The 18176-nt window shown below is 33.2% G+C and overlaps 3 protein-coding genes across 5 annotated transcripts; 2 read left to right on the top strand and 1 right to left on the bottom strand.

Moving 5' to 3' along the window:
* Positions 1–8681: 8681 nt before the first annotated feature.
* LOC114804336 (uncharacterized) lies at positions 8682–9668 on the bottom strand. Its single transcript, XM_029042224.2, has 2 exons — positions 9331–9668; positions 8682–9272 (listed from the first exon to the last, which is right to left on the bottom strand). Exons 1-2 carry the CDS (start codon positions 9383–9385, stop codon positions 9145–9147), a joined length of 183 nt encoding a protein of 60 aa, XP_028898057.1. The 5' UTR covers positions 9386–9668; the 3' UTR covers positions 8682–9144.
* Positions 9669–12618: 2950 nt separating this feature from the next.
* Positions 12619–13689, top strand: Pbprp2_3 (general odorant-binding protein 19d). Its single transcript, XM_011188917.3, has 4 exons — positions 12619–12776; positions 12923–13201; positions 13270–13323; positions 13386–13689. The coding sequence occupies exons 1-4, from the start codon at positions 12714–12716 to the stop codon at positions 13542–13544; spliced, it is 555 nt and encodes a 184-aa protein (XP_011187219.2). The 5' UTR covers positions 12619–12713; the 3' UTR covers positions 13545–13689.
* A 561-nt stretch (positions 13690–14250) lies between these two features.
* Positions 14251–16866, top strand: LOC105215141 (uncharacterized). Of its 3 annotated transcripts, none has more exons than XM_054231904.1 (6): positions 14251–15574; positions 15646–15733; positions 15822–15910; positions 15969–16108; positions 16180–16299; positions 16379–16866. In XM_054231904.1, exons 1-5 carry the CDS (start codon positions 15515–15517, stop codon positions 16262–16264), a joined length of 462 nt encoding a protein of 153 aa, XP_054087879.1. In that variant the 5' UTR covers positions 14251–15514; the 3' UTR covers positions 16265–16299; positions 16379–16866. The 3 variants fall into 3 exon arrangements, with proteins under 3 accessions (XP_054087879.1, XP_054087878.1, XP_011187218.1); XM_054231903.1 differs by lacking the exon at positions 16379–16866 and having other exon boundaries at positions 14251–14730; positions 14806–15574; positions 16180–16359; XM_011188916.3 differs by lacking the exon at positions 16379–16866 and having other exon boundaries at positions 14251–15156; positions 15239–15574; positions 16180–16359.
* The last annotated feature ends 1310 nt before the right edge of the window (positions 16867–18176 follow it).

Raw genomic sequence — 18176 nt, 5'->3', positions numbered from 1 at the left:
AAAAAATTCCTGTCATTCGGCCTACTATGCACATATATTTTGATGCATAAGTGATCATTTCAGTGCGCACCTCGTTCAGCCAAATTTTGTATACAAATTATTTAAAATAAAAAGGTAAGATCTAATTTATTAGGATAAACCTTAAAATTGCTGTTTTTTGTAATGATTGCAATTAATTTACTTATAATTTTCCTGATTTTATGCCGGTTAAAGCCATGCAGAAGTGATCCTATTTAACAAATGATGAGAAGGTCGCATTAAATAATGTGCATATGTTCCAAAACTGAATTGTCAAATTGGCCAAATTAATTTCACATATTGTAACAAAACTTGATGTCCCCATTAAAAGGCGTCAGTGCAGAAAATTTAAACACAATACTAAAACATAATACAAGGCAAAACTCGGAAAGTCACATATGACGTGGACTTCAGAATAGAGGAATGTAATTTTTCGGGATAGTGATTTTTACAAAAAAGGACGCCAGTATAGTAACGTTTTGAGATCAAGAAGGCAATTAAAAAGAGTTGAAAAAATGCCACCACAGCAACTATGTCAAATCACATTTTTGATTAAAATATTAATTTTATTCCTTTGTTTTAGTTTTATAACTTTTTCATCATTCGGCTAAACAAAATGTACCCCTATTTTTGATAATATCACTATTTTATTAAAAAAAAAAACAATTAAATTCTTATATTTTGTATTTGTTTAATAATAAAATAAATATTGTGAAGTTTTTATGTTGCTAGTCATTTTAGTAACAAAAACTAAAAAAACGAGTTCGGCTAAATGCGATGCATGCACTGTATGTCAGTCACTTAGTGAGTTATCGGACAAGACTATCCATTAGCCCCATGTACATATCTAGTAAAATGTTTCCACCTCTTGATTTGAATCTTCCATGCATGTATATTATTCAATGCTGCTAGGTAATGAATTATTCGGAAATTTAAAACAATTCAGCTTTAGCAGCTTGATAACAACACCTCCCAGCAAGAGATAATGATTAAAAGCAATAAGTGTCTATGTTATTGCTGCAAGAGTTCACGCACCTCAAAATGGGGAAATGCCCATCGTAACTTGTATTTATGTACATATGTATATGTGGAACAGTTCAAACACACACTTGCTTATATACAAAAATCTACTAATGAGATAATGTCTTAAAGTATGTACATATTTTTCCACCAATTTAAAATAGTAGTTGTGTGCTATCAATCCGAAATTTATTTTGTGCACCTTGCAGCACAAGACTTTCCGTGGGGTTTACCCATTTTTTCTTGAAGATTATGCCCGCTCCACAAAATTTAAGAGCATTTGCTTGACCTTTTTGAATTGCTGAATTGAATTGAAAGCAGCCGGCTTTTAAACTGGTAAATGCTTGATTAGTGATTTGTATTCTCTCACTCTAGCTCAAACAAAAACATGAACAAAGAATATCAAACACAAAAGAAAAAAGAAACATGTAAGGAAGGACCATGTTCGGGTGTAACCGAACATACATATTATACTCTCGCAATTTATATATTTAATTTTATTAATAAGATTAGAAACACTTAGGTCCTCATGTTCGATATATGGCACCTTGAAAACCTATGGTCCTATTTCGACGATTTTTAGCAACAACAGTTGCTAAGAGAGTATTATAGTTTTGTTTACATAACGGTTGGTTGTAAGTCCTAAAACTAAACGAGTTAGATATAGGGTTTCAGGGTGACGAGTAAAGTTCAAATCCGGATGTCTGTCTGTCCGTCCGTCTGTGCAAGCTGTAATTTGAGTAAAAATTGAGATATCTAAATGAATCTTGGAAGACGTATTTCATAACTTGTAAACTAATAAAGCTATATCAACCAAATATTGGAGAGTCGTTTCTTTTAGGTACTACCTTATACAGTCCAAAAATGGAGGAAGTCGATTTATAACCACGCCCACCACCCATACAAACATTATGTTGAAAAGTTCTAAAAATTCTTTAATTCAGTAGGGAAAACCACCAGAAACCTTACATTTCATTGTAAAGATGGTACAGAAGAACTACACTCAAAATAGTATACACAATTTTAAATGGGCGTGGTTCCGCTCACTTATGTGTCAAAAACCATATATCCGAAATTACTCTACCAATTTCAATGAAATTTGGTTCATAATATCTGTTTGGCTACCCTATGATATGTTGTGAAAATAGTTCAAATCGGTTCACAACCACGTATACTTCCCTTATACCAGAATTTTGAAGTCGATATGATTCGTTTACTTTACAATATATAAAGTAAGCAATAGTGAAGATATTGAAACAGAACTTTCCAAAAATACTGCATTTAAAGAGTGGCATCTCCCTTCTAAAAATCGTCGAAATCCGTCCATAAGTTTTCAAGACCATATATATCGAATATGAGGGTCTCAGTGCTTCTAACAGGTTTCTTACCGAAAATATAGATCAGATCATTTGAAGAAATTTTGAAGAAATTCAGAGGGAATATGTTTCTTCTGTCAATATGTAACCGTGCCAAAAATTAGTGAAATCGGGTCATAACTTCCCCTAGCTCCCATATACCTAATATTAGGTTTTTAAATTTTCAAGGACTTTACACCATAAAAATGTTAGTCAAATTGTTTGTTATACTAATAAAATTAAATAAATAAATTGCGAGAGTATAAAATGTTCGGTGCCCCCGAACTTAGTCCCTCCTTACTTGTTATTTAAAGTTCTGTTCCGATATCTTCACTAGTGCTTACTTTATATATTGCAAAGTAAACGATACAGATCGACTTCAAAGTTATATAGGAAGTTGAAGTGGTTGTGGACCGATTTGCCCTATTTTCACAACAAATTATTGGGATGCAAGAAAACTATTACAAACCGAATTTCATTGAAATTGGTCAAATAGATTCGGAGATATGGTTTTTCAACCATAAGTGGTCGGAACCACGCCCATTTAAAATTGTGTATATCAATTTGAGTGCAGCCCTTCCGTACTTTCTTTAAATGAAATTTAAATTCGCCATTTTGTAGCGAAAATTCACAACAACGATTACTTCCCATATAACTCAATTTTGAATTCTATCTCATTCCTTCACTTTATAATATATGCATGGAAAAATTTTCGAAATCGGACAATAACTTTTCAATGCCCCGAATATGGAATATGAAGAACTCAGTGCCTTAGAGTAATTCTTCACCGAAAATATTGGTAAATGGAAAATGCGATGGGCTAAATACCTTATAAATCGGTTAATATGTGAAATATCTTAGCCAAATTAAGTGAGCATATAATGTTGGATATAATGTATGTTGGTGGTAAAAATAAGTGAAATAGGTTCAGGAATTACCTCAGCCCTAATATACTATATATGATGATTTTAGTTATTCTAATGGACTTTATGCCGAATATATGGGTCAAATTATGTGCTATCTTAATAAAACTATATCAATAAATTGCGAGAGTATAAATGTTAGGTTGCACCCGAGCTTAGCCTTTCCTTACTTGTTGAAAACTAATATCTTACATTTTTTACTTTCTTGGTATTATATAATAAAGCTTAATAATCGTACTAGATTAAAACCTGAATGTACAGGACAATTAAGCAATCCATGATCATTACAGAAAGCAACAATCTTAATAATGGATAAGACGGAGTATAAATATACAAAATCTTCCAATAATAAAAATCTTTATCGAGCAGTTTTTGAAATATACATATGTATGTATGTAGAATTCTCGGTTTTCTGATTTAACAGGAAAATGCAATTTATAGCAGTTTTATATCTCCGGTGCTTACAGTCTTCGGTAAATACGGTGATACCTCAGGCTATTACAAAAGTTCCTGCTTTATTGGCATTCAAAGGAATTATACAATATATACCATACTTTCATTCAGATAACTGAGAGATATTACACATTATTTCATTATATTACAACAGTTATATACATAGATATTTTTTCCACAATAGAGGCTGAAATATAGATACATGAATTCCACATAAGTGTAAGTAACTCATTTCGGACCCGAAATTCTTAAATATTTAAACAATATCGATTTTATTAAAAATCATCTATACAACAACATATTTTTATTGTAGCTTTTGTATGGCATTTATTTTTTTCAGGGATATCATTTAGTTTTGCATTATTAGTCTGTCATATAATTCAAATAATTAATTCGTTAAGCAATCACTGATCATTTGCGACTGTTGAACAACATGAAGGTCGTTGTAATCTCTTTTTCGGTTCTGGTCTTACTCGTTCTGGCTTTCATTAAGTGAACTCCTCGTTGGATTTTTTATAAAAAAAGTAAAGAAAACATTTAATTTCAACTTTTAGGTGGTGGTTGGGGCCGAGGTGGTCATGGTTGTGGTAGGGGTAGAGACGGTGGAGATGACCGAGGCAGTGGTGGTGTTGATGGTGGCGATGGTAACTGAAACCGAATAATGTTTAAACAATCAATCAATATGTTTATAATAACAGTAAAATATTTATTGATTAAAAATATAATTTTATATGTAGACACCTAAAATGGCTGAAACAAAGTATGGTTGGGAAGATATTACATATGCATAATATTCTGAGAACAGAAATTGGAATCTTTTTATATCTAAATACTACATAGTGAAGCTTCTAATTAATTATTGTTGTTGTGGCAACATAAAAATAATACTGAATTTTTGGCGGAATATAAAAGGAGCGTTTCTCACATTCAGTGACATTATTTTGGCATCGTTAAAATACAATTTGAAGTCGCACTACAACCACGTATAGTTCTTATAAGATACCATATTAAGATTTTATAGCTTTTAAATAAATCGCGCTAAAGATATCAGAGTAGAATATGTAGGAAATCTCACGCGAAAATGTTCGAAATCGGACTATAACTTTACAAGCCTCGGATATCAAATAAAAGTACCTCAATGTCTATGGTTGACTTAATGTAGATTATATCGGTTAATGTGTGAGTTATCTTAAAAAAATTGTGTGGAAATTTTTCCTCAAACATTAAATTCGTCCACACCTTCATCTAGCTTCCATATATCTAATAAAATTTTCTACCTCTTGGATCCCCAACAAATTAGAGTCCTCCTTTCTGAAATGTTTTAATATTTCATAATTTCGAAATAGAAGTTATACTTTTGTACGCAAAATCAGCGCCTTATTCGATATATTGTATTATTAAATACTGGACAGTGAATTATTCGGAAATTTAAAACAATTCAGCTTTAACAGCTTGATAACAACACCTTCAAGAGACAATGATTAAAAGCAACAAGTGTCTATGTTATTGCTGCAAGAGTTCACGCACCTCAGAATGGGGAAATGTCCATCGTAACTTGTATATATGTACATGCGTATGTATATGTGTAACATTTATTATACAAACAACTAAGGAAGGGCTAGGTTCGTGTGTAACCGAACATTTTATACTCTCGCAATTTATTTATTTAACATTATTTATATTACATACTACACAATTTGACCCACATATTCTTCATATATATTGTATAAAGTCCATTGAAAGCTGGAAACCATAATATTAGGTTAGAAGCACCGAAGTCCTCGTGTTCGATATATGGGGCCTTAAAAACCTATGGTCCGATTTCGGCGATTTTTATAATGGGGCTGCCACAGTATAAACATAGTATTTGTGCAGAGTTCTGTACCGATATCTTCACTAGTGCTTACTTTATATATTGTAAAGTAAACGATTCGTCTTCCAAGTTCTGGTATATAGGAAGTAGGCGTGGTTGTGAAGCGATTTGGCCTATTTTCACAACATATCATTGGGATGTAAGTAAACTATTACAAACCAAGTTTCATTGAAATCGGTCGAGTAGTTCCAGAGATATGGTTTTTTACCTATAAGTGGGCGACGCCACGCCCATTTTCCATTTTGTAAAAAAATCTGAGTGCAATCTGGCTAAAAAAACCACTGCAGAAAATTTGGTTTATATAGCTCTATTGGTTTCCGAGATATGTACAAAAAACCTGTTTGGGGGCGGGGCCACGCCCACCTCCCCAAAAAAATTACATCCAAATATGCCCCTTCATAGTGCGATCCTTCGTACCAAATTTTATTTCCATAGCTTTATTTATGGCTTAGTTATGGCACTTTATGTGTTTTCGGTTTTCGCCATTTTGTGGGCGTGGCAGTGGTCCGATTTTGCTCATTTTCGAAAGCAACCTTCCTATGGTGCCAAGTTTCATTAAGATATCTTAATTTTTACTCAAGTTACAGCTTGCACAGACGGACGGACGGATAGACAGACATCCGGATTTGAACTTTACTCGTCACCCTGATCACTTTGGTATATATAACCCTATATCTAATTTGTTTAGTTTTAGGACTTACAAACAACCGTTATGTGGATAAAACTATAATACTCTCTTTAGCAACTTTTGTTGCGAGAGTATAAAAATATTCACCGCATATTTCCGCCCCACAGCTTAAGTACATATGTCAACTAAAGAGACAATGTCTTATGGTATGTTCATTCGTATAGGCGATTGGAATTTTTTCTACCCACTTAAAATAGTATTTGTGTGTTATACCCACATTATCAATTCAGGGGTTTTCCGAAATTAATTTGTGCCACTTGCAACACAAGACTTTCCGTGGGGTTTACCAATTTTTTCTTGAAGATTTCCAAATGTGCCCGCTTCACAAATTTTATGAGCATTTGCTTGACCTTTTTGAATTGGTTTCCACCGACTGATAAGCCGGCTGCTTGTTTAAACTGATTGATGATTTGTATTCTCTCACCCTATCTCAAAGAAAAACATAAACAAAGAATAACAAACACAAAAAGAAAGCGGAAAAAACTTGATTTCTTAATATAATGCATTTCATATTCAACACATAATAGACCAATTGACTTTTCTTTCCTTTATGGCCAACGCGACAGACAGAGACAGAAGAAATTTTATACCGGTTTTTTAGTGTTGAGATGATACCGGTGTATAGATTCTTATATTGTACTAAAGTAATGAAATTAAAATGGTTTCAAATCGTAGATAGGTAAATTATCTACTAATGATCACTACTACTGATTTTAAAGCGTACTTTTATAATAATTAGATAAAAAAATAATTTTTAAGACCATACTTTTACATATATCATATATCGTTTTTGTAAAAATATTTATTCATTTTTTAAAATAGACCCAATTCTATATTATTCACTTATGGCAGCGCTTCCAATCGTCGAAACACGTCTCAAACTCGATTTTTGGAATAGCCTTTGACTATTTCAGCGATTTCTCGTATGTTTATAAAACGACGGGCTTTAAGGGTGCTCCATATTTTAGAAAATAAAAAAATGTTACACGTAGTCATGTCTGCCGAATATGGCGGCTGGAGCATCGTTAAAGTAAAAACAAGTAAGGAAGGGTGTAACCGAACCTAATATTAGGTATATGGGAGCTAGTTGAAGTTATGACACGATTTCTCTCGTTTTTGTCACGGAGACATGTAATTAGAAGAAAATTAAAATGTTTTTAGAAAGGCCATGCCGCGGTATAGATGCATTATTTGTGCAAAGTTTGTTTTTTTCCGATATCTTCACTAGCGCTTAACTTATATATTGTAAACTAAACGGTTCAGATTGACTTCACGTTTCTGGTATATAAGAAGTAGGCGTGGTTGTGAACCGATTTGACCTTTTTCACAACATATTGAGAAATCAGGAAGATATTATGAACAGAATTTCATTGAAATTGGTCGAGTAGTTTCGAGTATGGTTTTTGATCCATAAGTAGGCGGAACCACGCCCATTTCAAATTGTGTATACTATTTTGAGTACAGATCTTCTGTACCATCTTTATAATTAAATTTAAGGTTTTAGGAGGTTTTCCTTACTGTATTAAAGCATTTTCAGTAGATTTCCGATTTCTTCCAATTTTGGACTGTATAAGGTAGAATATAAAAGAAAGTTTCCTTGATATAGCTTTAGCAATTTACGAGATATGTGCAAAAACCTTAATAGAATAAAAAAAATACATTCTCATATGCCTCTTAATAGTACGATCCTTTATACCAAATTTCACTTTCATAGTTTAATTTATGGCTGAGATACGGCTGTTTATATGTTTTTTGGATGTGGCAGTGGTCCGATTTCGCCCATCTTATGGTACCAAGAAATACGTGTACCAAGTTTCATCAAGATATCTCAATTTTCACTCAAGTTACAGCTTGCACGGACGGAGGGACAGACAGACATCCGGATTTGAACTTGGTCACCCTGATCAATTTGGTATATATAACCCTATATCTAACTCGTTTAGTTTTAGGACTTACAACCAACCGTTATGTGAACAAAAGTAGAATACTCTCTTTAGCAACTTTGTTGCGAGAGTATAAAATTTCATGGACACGTAGCGACAATCTTTCAATACTTAGTAAAGAAATCTCAGCAACTAGTCCCAATTTATTGTTTCCGAACAGCTAACCGATTTTATAATAATTTATCCTAATCTATCAATTCAGAAATAAACTTTTCATCTTTCAAAAGCAAATAAAAATACTATAATTCATCTGTTTTATCCACAGCGCTTTGAAACGAAACCATTAAAAATCTAGTCCACCAATTAAAGGCTAATAATTTTAAAGGAGGGTTCAGCGATACATATGTCATGAAGAAAATTAATATGTTTACTAATATTTTGCATTGTTCGACGTAAGGTCGAGTTTAAGATTGAAAGGCAGCGTATTAAGAAAGCTTAGCTTTGAAAAGGGATAGCGTTGGGAATGGTTGGTAATTGCATAATATTACAATTGCATAATATTTCTAAAATAAGCGAATCAATATGATATATGCAATTAACAAAAGGGGTTTGAGAAAACTTATAGCTTAAAATATTTTTGATATTTGGAGTTGCCACCAGTCCAAAATATTTAAAAAATGCAATCGGTAAAACAGTTTTAAAGGTTTAGCTAGAAATAATTGCGAAAAGAGTTGCCACCAGCTTGTAAATTTTAAAACAAATGTATGAAATAAATACTTCTAAATTCTATTCTTTTTTAGAATATATGGAAATACTTCTATTGAATTATTGGAATAACTACTGTATTTGTATTTAACTCATTTGCTAATCGCTGTGATTATGTGAAATTTATTAATTGCTTCGAAAAAATTGCACAAGCTATATATGTAATTTACTTTCCGCTACCACCACCTCCGCCACCGCCTTGCCAACCGCCACCACCTCCACCGCCTCCTCCGCCACCTCCGCCTATCCAAGGACCGCAACAACCACCTCTATGGGATTCAGGGCTAGGATGAGCTAAAGACAAGTAATTCAATGATTTTATTGATTCTATAATATTCACATGTATACTCACCAAAAACTAGCGCCACTGTAGCCAACACATAAGTCAGGAATGCTTGGATCTTCATAGTGTTAGTCGCAATGCTGTCCTAACTAATTTGCTGCCGTATTTATACCAAAATATTTTGATTTCAGAACTACTACTTTCGTACACTCGAAAAAAAAGATATTTATGGAAAAAGAAATAAAATTATATTTTTGTATTATAGTTGAACCAGTATTTTCCTATTGATAACGTCTTCCGGCCGGGGAATCCCAGGACTAAATTGTTTTATCCATTGTTAATCTAAAACTAAACGATAAGTTCGTCTCTTATATTATATTTTTTACACTTAATAATTTATTTGGGTTTCAGAAGAGATTTCGCTTAGTGTACTCTAGTAAAAATATTAAGTTACTGAAGTTATTCTGAATTATATTACAATACATACATATGTATATGTAGATTCCCCTGTAGGTTCCTTTCTGCTCCATTGCACTTTCGAAATTCTAATCAATTTAACACCATATGAATTTCTTAATATGCCCTACAGTTAGCAAATTGAAATTCCTCGAGATATATTTATGAATTAAAAATAATTGTTATCGGAGATCATCGGAAAATCAAAATATTAAAACAATTAAAATAAAAAAAAAAACTAAATTGTTGAATTTTTTTGGGTGTCAGTATTATTATTTATTTGCCTGGTATATACTGCGGTTTTCTACTCTAGACAGTGCAGAATACTCTCATATTTTGAATTCAAGAGGTAATAATCTAACTGCTTTGGGGAATTTAAGATTTTTGACCATGTACATATATTCTGCCTTTATTGAGTCAAATTTAATGAAAGTTATAATCAAATCAGAGATTGAGAGTTAGAGTCTTAGAATTAGATCTAATAAAACTAAAACTTGTCACTTTTGTGAAAATTGCAGTCCTATTATTGATTCATCTTATAATACAAATTCTTTGTGGTTGCCTTACGATGTATATCCTTTACACTATCCCAAATATCTTGAGTACCCATTATTTTAATATTTTATTTATTTTATTTTCTTTAGATATTTTCATAAGATTTTCCAGAGTTTAGCTCTTCTATTGGATATGCCAATGCAAAAAGCTATAAAACTTTGTATTCAGAAATGTTCTATTAAAAAGCGAATCGAATCAACGGAACGCTAGTACAACCTTTCGGCTTATAGAATTGATATATTTTTGAAGTTAGTAACAGTATGATGAGGAAAGAAGACAACGGTTTATTCAATTCGGATCAGTCAAAGTTTGGTCATCGAAAAGGCAATTAGGTATGTCATTTGTGGAAAGAAGACGAACTGTAGCCCTTTTCTCGAATACATAATCTGTAGACTTAACAGCTTTTATTTTTTATATACAGATATATTCATATAATCCGTTAAGCAAATAATCGGGAACATATAAACACGTTATATACGTATGTGCATACACCCAAGCGATCTGAATTCATTCTCATCACGATTCATATGTTTCATTATATATTTTATACGTTATCATACGTACTTACATACATATGTATATACAGTGGTATATAGAGATTGCACTCACGGTAAAGCACTGTAAAGCTATGCCTCTGAAGCGACAAACTATAAAAGGCATGGTTTCACGCTCAGCTTGCTATTCAATACTCTGGTATTCACTTGAGCGCCATAACAAAGAAGCTCCCGTTGAGAAAACAAAATGCAGTCGATATTCTACTTTGTAATGCTTTTATTGGCCACGGTTGCTTTGTTGAGTGGTAAGCATATTATTCTACCTTCATATTAGCTTTGAAATTATGAAATTATAATTCTATTTCATCTAGGCTACACGTTAGCGCAAGGAGGTGGCAACCCAGGTGCTCCCGGCGCACCCCCCGGTGGACCAGGCGCACCAGGCAATCCAGGAGGTCGGAGATTTTAACGAAAATGCATATAATTAAATTTTAAATATTATAATATTTTAATAAATAATTTTTAATATATGTTTATACTTTATATAAGACCTTATTTATTTGCGTCGAAAACTGTCGAAAAGGTTGGACCAATGTCAGTATCATTTCCGGATTATTCGGTTTATGGTTTATAATTAAAAGTCAGAAAGTTGCCACATGTTTGCAATATTAAAAAGTCTAAAAATTGAACAGATCTAAGAAGGCTGACTGTAGATATTGAATTGATTAGGTTAAAAAACTATAAATATACATACATAGGTATATACATAGTTTTTTATTTCGTTAAAAAAAATAATTATATGTTTTGATCCAATAAAGCAATTATTGCAAATTGATAACTGTAAAAGCTTAGCTTTGGTCACAACCACATTCTTGGCGATCGATACCAATAGTAATGGTTATAATCATTGCTACGTCTATCAAAGTTGTGAACCATATAAAGTTCTTTTAAAGCTGCGACTCTAACATGTTTCAATATAGTGAGCGCTTTAAGCTCTATTAATTGTGGGATTTAGCGTACTATTTTTCCGATCTCATGGAAGTTTACACTACAAGAAGATATAGATACGTATACATAGCGCCGTGTAGAAAATCGAAAAGTATATAAATCACTCCAACATATGTAGTCTTATGTTTTCTTTCAGTGAAAACCACAAATAACATTATGAACGTGAGGTCTAGATTTTGAACGAAGAATCTACAAAAACAAAAGAAAATATTCAACAGAATAACTTTAATATAACTTTAAAATAAGGGCGACCCGAATAACGAAAACAGCGAGTGACTTTTTAATATATGAGAATAAACCTTGAGAATATAGTGGATGGGACAATAATTCGTAACATAAATCGAGCAATTTGGCCGTGGTGGTTGATGTAGATAATAACTTGTAAATCACAGTAAACGAGAAATTACAACATGAAAGTTGTACTTTTAAATCTCTACTTGATTATGTCAGATTACCTGACTTATACCGTGTGCTTGATCGATTAGCCATTTTTAAAAGTTTATAGATAATGTGGATTGAGTTCAGCTTTCGAAAGTGTACTGGATTTGGAGGACTCAAAGATGCAGAGCCCAAATGGAAGTAGAAGCTCGATGACCCCATTAGGCAGTGTAAGTATGTTGTAGTTGATATATGTAGGTATATAAGTATGTACTCCGGTAATACAGCAAGTTAATAATGGTTCAACTGCAAATATGTACCATATCTATATATAACGTGAACTTGAAGTTCTTAGAGAACCTTCAACCACGAAAACTGCCTACGCTTGCAAAAATCTAAAGTAAATTTAAAGTAAACTTTTATTTACCTAAATGACATACATATGAATGTAGGTATATCTGAATCGGTATAAAAGCAAAGTTTAACTGGCGAGTACCACAGTCGTTATAGATATTTCTACAATTCTACAAGCGTTCTTTGACTAAATAATAAGAAAACAAAATGGCTAACTCAAGTAGTGCACTGTTAATTGCTGGTTTCATTTGCATGATGGTCGTACAAAGTGTAAGCAAATTTCAATTTGGAGGTTTTTATGCGAAAATTTTGAAAACCTACTTTCAACGCATTGGGAGAATACCCTTCCAGCTTCATTAAAACTAGGCAATCTCATAAGAAAGAACTTAATTATTGAAAAATGTTTTCTTTTTCAGCTCGACGCACTTAACGCAGACGTCTACAAGTTATCTGGTAAACGCAAGCCATTGGTAACACGTGAGGATCCTGCAGCATTGGAAGATTACAAGCGCACCAAGCGTCAATTGCCGCAACCACTGCAAGAATTTCAAGATTTCATAACCACTTCGAAGACGGAATGCGCCAAAGAAATGAATATCAATCCAAATGAATTGCAAAAGGCGCTGCTTTACGAAGATCAACCGACACCCAAGGAGAAGTGCATGATGGAGTGCATTTTGAAGCGCATGGAAGTGGTGAGTTTATTTAAGTTGTGCCAATTTCACTTTACTGATTTTTTTGAATTTTGAAATAACGCTTGCAGATGAACCAAGACGACACGCTGTCGACCTCAGCGGTTGGACGTATCGCTGACATCGTGAGTGATAATTATGGTTTCAAGCCGACACACACCTTATATAACTGTTAATTTCCTTACAGATTGGCGACAATAATGCCTTGATCACATCAATTGCTATGGCATCAGCTGAGAATTGCAAAAAGTTCATCACCGCGGAGAATTCCTGTGAGCGTGCCTATCAAATTAACAAATGCATCGCTAATGAAATGAAGATGCGCAAGATTAAGCTTATATATTAAGTTACACTCTGAATGCCTTAAACATAAGGCTAAAAGTAAACCATAATTATAGAATAATTATAGTATATATAAATCGAATTAAATGCAGCCTCAGCAAACATATTATTTGTAGCTAAACTAAATAAAAGTTTCGAAACATCCACAATTTGCTTGCAGCTTTCTTTCATGGTTTTCTCACCTTGAAAAAATCGATTTTCTTTGTCTTATTAAATTCTACAACATTTCTATAATATTTGATTCCTAAAATTCCTAGTCGATCCGAGTTATAGTTTTGGAGATACAGTCTGAAAAAGTTGGGCGCCCATGTTAGCTGGCTGAAAACTTTTAAATTTTAAACGCTCTCAAGTTTGTGTTTTCAAAGTCGGATCTCAAGATTTATCGAGAACTAGTCAACTAATATTTATGTATCTTCGATCTTCCCTTGAACTTGTCTTCTTCTTTACTCCAGAGCCAGTTTTTCTTTTAAGAGATCTGGTGCTATCGATATTTTCTTAAAATGAAGGATGGGGTTGATTACTAATTAACCGAATTTCAATTTCATTTGAAGTAAATTAAATATATCCGGGTTATCCGGATTTCACTGTCCGCTACGGTATATACATATATATTATAATAATACTGTAAAAGAAAAATCATAAAAAACTAAACCTTTGTTATAGAAATTTAATGTCAAAGATGATTTTTTGTATAAATTTTCATTTTATAAAGAATTAGTTGACAAAATATAGCTTTTTGTAGAGATATGACTTAAACGTTATAAAACTGGCCGTCATACAACCGCATTTTGTTACGACCAAAGAATATCTTTCGAAATTCGATTATATTTTTTACCTTTTCTCGAAAAGTACAACGACAGTTTAATAAGTAGTCCGATGACTTCACTATCGCAAGATAACTTTGTAACGTTTGTTATAGTATTCTCGACGAATCAAACTTGTAGTTTTGTTTTGCACGTGGAAACGTGTGGGTCCGCAGATTTTAGAAAAATGAAAGGAGAATAATATTGGTCAGTGACTCGAGGCATGTTATAAGAAAGAAAATTGTGAAGATTTGCATATGTTGACCGTTCGATTAGAGTTTTCGCGTTGGTTTGTAATAAGTTGCGACTATAGCTAAGTTGGACTATAGCGAACCAAATGAACACAATGTTGTATTTGTGGACCGCCGATTGAAGATGAAAAAGATGGTAAGGATCTCAAAAATACATTGGTCATGTACTGCTTAAAATAATGGGCGTGACGAAACTGTGTACACAATGCAGTGCCGCGTTTTCTCAATCTGAACACGAAGAACCATGAATCCACTGATACAGACCAGAGACCAAGGAACAGTCGAAACAGTTAGCATCTGAAGAGTCGAAAAATGTGAAGGTTTACAGAGCATAATCGAAAGGTTATGGCCACTGTTTTCTGAGATTCACAAGGTATAATCTACATCGACTGCCTATAAAAGACGAAATGCTCATGGGGGTCTACTATGAAGAATTATTGAGTCGATTCGATGCGGAATTACAGAACGCCCCTTCAGCAAATTTTCTCAGGTGAAATCGTCGATCAACTCTCTACAAACAATATCACACATAACAATTCGGTTATCTCGGCGAACCCGAATGGTAAAAATTCGACATAACACGAACCAAACTGTTGATTTGCAAGAATTCACCTTCTTTAATTTCGTTTACAAATCATTCCAAGCTGTCACGCTAGTGATGAATGTGTAGCTTACGACTGCAAAAACAAAGTATTTTAATTAATTGGATTTTCAATGAGATCGTTGTCCGATGGATTTTATCAATTAAGCATGTTCAGCATATGTAGAGCGCTAATATCCGGCGCAAACACATTTAATTTGCCTGTTACATGCATATTTCAATCACAAATTTAAATAAATTACATTGCAATGTGCAGTAAAGGCTTCAGTCCAGTCTTATTGAACACGTAGCGGTGCCAAAACTGAAAATAATAATAAAAATGAAAGGGTTTATAGTTTTTGCGGCGATCATTTTAGTAATGGCCACAAAGGAAGTTCTGGTTAGTGAAAAAATATCGAGATTTGGAATTAATTTTTGTTATTGTTATATTTGAAATCTGAAATAAAACAGGCTGAAGAAATGATGACGCTACCAATGGGTCTATTACTCGAGACCATCGAACCGTATGCCAGGGAATGTGAGCCCAAACCTGAAAGAGGTAAGTCTCGCATTAAAAAATAATAATAAAAAATGGAAGTAAACTTTTCAAATTTGTTATTCTTCATTTCATTTTCAATTTTTAAAAGTGCACGCGGAAGAACTCTTCTTGAATAAAGAGGACGCGCATCCCATAACGAAATGTTTGCGACGTTGTCTCATGGACCAATTTGACTTAGTAAGTAGACACTAGAATATATTTCCCGAACATTTAACATTTTGCTGCTAAATTTTAGTTCGTAGAGGATAGCACGGATGTGAAAACGGAGAAGCTTGTAAGCTGGCTGGTGCTGCTGTATACCGACAAAATGGACGAACTCAACGAAATCTCCAATGGTTGTAATGAGAAAAATGTTGAAATGGGCATAACTGATAAGTAAGTTATTTATTTTTTTATATGGGAGATAATTTCTAAAGACTGACGGTTTCATATGTCTCACTAAACAGATGCGAAGTTGCGCACTCATATGCCATGTGCATGCTGAAGGAAATGCAAGAGCGCGAATATGAAATACCCGAAGTGGAGCAATGATGGGCCATAAAAAATTGTGGAATTTTGAAATTTATGTAATGTAGTAAAATTGAATGTAGTTTTCCATAGTTAGAATAAAAGTTTCATTAAAATTTTTTGCTGGTTATCTATCAGGTACATGTATTAAATTACTAATCCTATGCAAGCAATGCTCAAAATATGAATTTGAACTTCATTAGTGGAAGTGTCGAAAGCCGGTAAATCGCTGGCACATGTATACATCGTTTTCCAGATCTCGGAGTTCAACAACGCTCTTATTTTTCATGACTTGGCCTATCCGGAATGTGATACTCGCTGTTGGTTAATGGAGTCGCTGAGTTTAGAGATAAGAAGCTTCTTCTGAAAACACTACCTACTTTCGACGGTACCCGAAAGAATCCAGAATTACACATCGTTAACAAGTACAGTTAACAGCTAGACCAGCTCCTCACATGTATCTTCAGTTTTTGAAAAATCGAAATGAAGGGAGAATATTTGCAGTCACAAGTAGCTTATGAACTCAACCACATCTAACACCGTTATAATAAAATGTTTATCTACAAACTCTAATGGTATTTTAAAGCATAGCATGTCATGTCCATCTAAATACTTTGACTGATTACTCAAAACAGCATACCTATTTTTGAAAATCATTAATAATTTAAAACAATAAATGGTACTTTGATTTCAGCAAAAGTTGCAATTCAAATCTATCAGTATTTACAATTATGTATCAATTTGGACACGGAAAATTCTCAAATGAACTTAAATACATGAGTATGTAAATGATGTGGGCCGAACCTGTATTCAGCAGCTCGTGACGAGTTTCAGCCAAGCAAAATGTATATTTATATAAAATTTTCGCCGGCAAAGCTAGACGCCGAGTAGATATACAGTATACTCTCGAAAAGTAAATCGATTGGTATTTTGGGTAATTTACCTTTTCGAATAATTTACTTTTCCAAATATATACATAAATTATCTGTTTTTATAATATTAAATGCATTTTTAAACTTAAAAAATTCATTTATTTATTTGCTTCAATAAAACATATGGATTTACATGAAAAACATATTTACATTTACATACATACATATGTATTTACTATGAAGAGAAAAAATCTTGAATATTCTTTTGTTTTTTTTTTTTTCTTTTGCAATATATTTTCTGACCATTTTTGTACGACAATTCAGAAAGTCTGACACCTGATTTGCACCGTTTTCATTTTTAAACCAGTGGATCAAGTAGGAGAGTTTATTTACTAAAAAGACGCGATAAACAAGAGAGTAAGTGTTTCTGCAACATCGTAAAAAACGGTGCTTTCTTCGTTTCGAATTTTTTATCACACTCTCGGAAAAGTAAATTAAAAAATTTACTTTTTCGAGGTGCATGTGTAATCTTAAAGATGATTAACTTTTCCGCGATTTTTTACTTTCTGAGAATTTACTTTTCGAGAGTATATAATATGTAGTCTGCAAACAAAGAATTAAAATTTTGAATTATTTTTATTTTTTCATCTTTTAGCTTGACATAATTGAAAATGTGTTGGTTCTTCAATCGTCTGCAAAGTAAGCAGAAACTCGGTCGGTCTGCGCTTAAACGGCATCAAGTTCTGTTTTAGAATGGACCCTCGGTTTGCTCTTATTATCTGGAATAAGCAAATGCGATCTTTTGAAAACCCTACTCCCTCAGCTAACTCAGGAATCTCTAATCGACGGTCTATGTCTGAAAATATATTAGAAAGAAGGGGATGACTTTACCTGTAAGGACTGATCGCCACTGGTTTACTATTCGGCGACTTAATACGTAGTATATGTACCTATAGGGGTATTCAGACCGATCCGGTTAATCTGGTAAACTTGTTTCTGTCGATTTTTATACTCTCGCAACAAAAGTTGCTAAGAGAGTATTATAGTTTTGTTCACATAACGGT

The sequence above is a fragment of the Zeugodacus cucurbitae genome, chromosome 5 (assembly GCF_028554725.1).
Source record: "Zeugodacus cucurbitae isolate PBARC_wt_2022May chromosome 5, idZeuCucr1.2, whole genome shotgun sequence".
NCBI classification, from domain to species: domain Eukaryota; kingdom Metazoa; phylum Arthropoda; class Insecta; order Diptera; family Tephritidae; genus Zeugodacus; species Zeugodacus cucurbitae.
This window is presented reverse-complemented; position numbering and strand designations above follow the sequence as displayed.

Excerpts from the sequence above, each read along its gene's own strand:
- LOC114804336 (XM_029042224.2), bottom strand. The coding sequence starts at position 9,385 with ATGAAGATCCAAGCATTCCTGACTTATGTGTTGGCTACAGTGGCGCTA. Across the intron at positions 9,273-9,330 it reads TACAGTGGCGCTAGTTTTTG|CTCATCCTAGCCCTGAATCC; the intron begins GTGAGTATACAT and ends ACTTGTCTTTAG.
- Pbprp2_3 (XM_011188917.3), top strand. The coding sequence starts at position 12,714 with ATGGCTAACTCAAGTAGTGCACTGTTAATTGCTGGTTTCATTTGCATG. Across the intron at positions 13,202-13,269 it reads TTTTGAAGCGCATGGAAGTG|ATGAACCAAGACGACACGCT; the intron begins GTGAGTTTATTT and ends TAACGCTTGCAG. Across the intron at positions 13,324-13,385 it reads TTGGACGTATCGCTGACATC|ATTGGCGACAATAATGCCTT; the intron begins GTGAGTGATAAT and ends ATTTCCTTACAG.
- LOC105215141 (XM_054231904.1), top strand. The coding sequence starts at position 15,515 with ATGAAAGGGTTTATAGTTTTTGCGGCGATCATTTTAGTAATGGCCACA. Across the intron at positions 15,734-15,821 it reads TGAGCCCAAACCTGAAAGAG|TGCACGCGGAAGAACTCTTC; the intron begins GTAAGTCTCGCA and ends AATTTTTAAAAG. Across the intron at positions 16,109-16,179 it reads GAAATGGGCATAACTGATAA|ATGCGAAGTTGCGCACTCAT; the intron begins GTAAGTTATTTA and ends CTCACTAAACAG.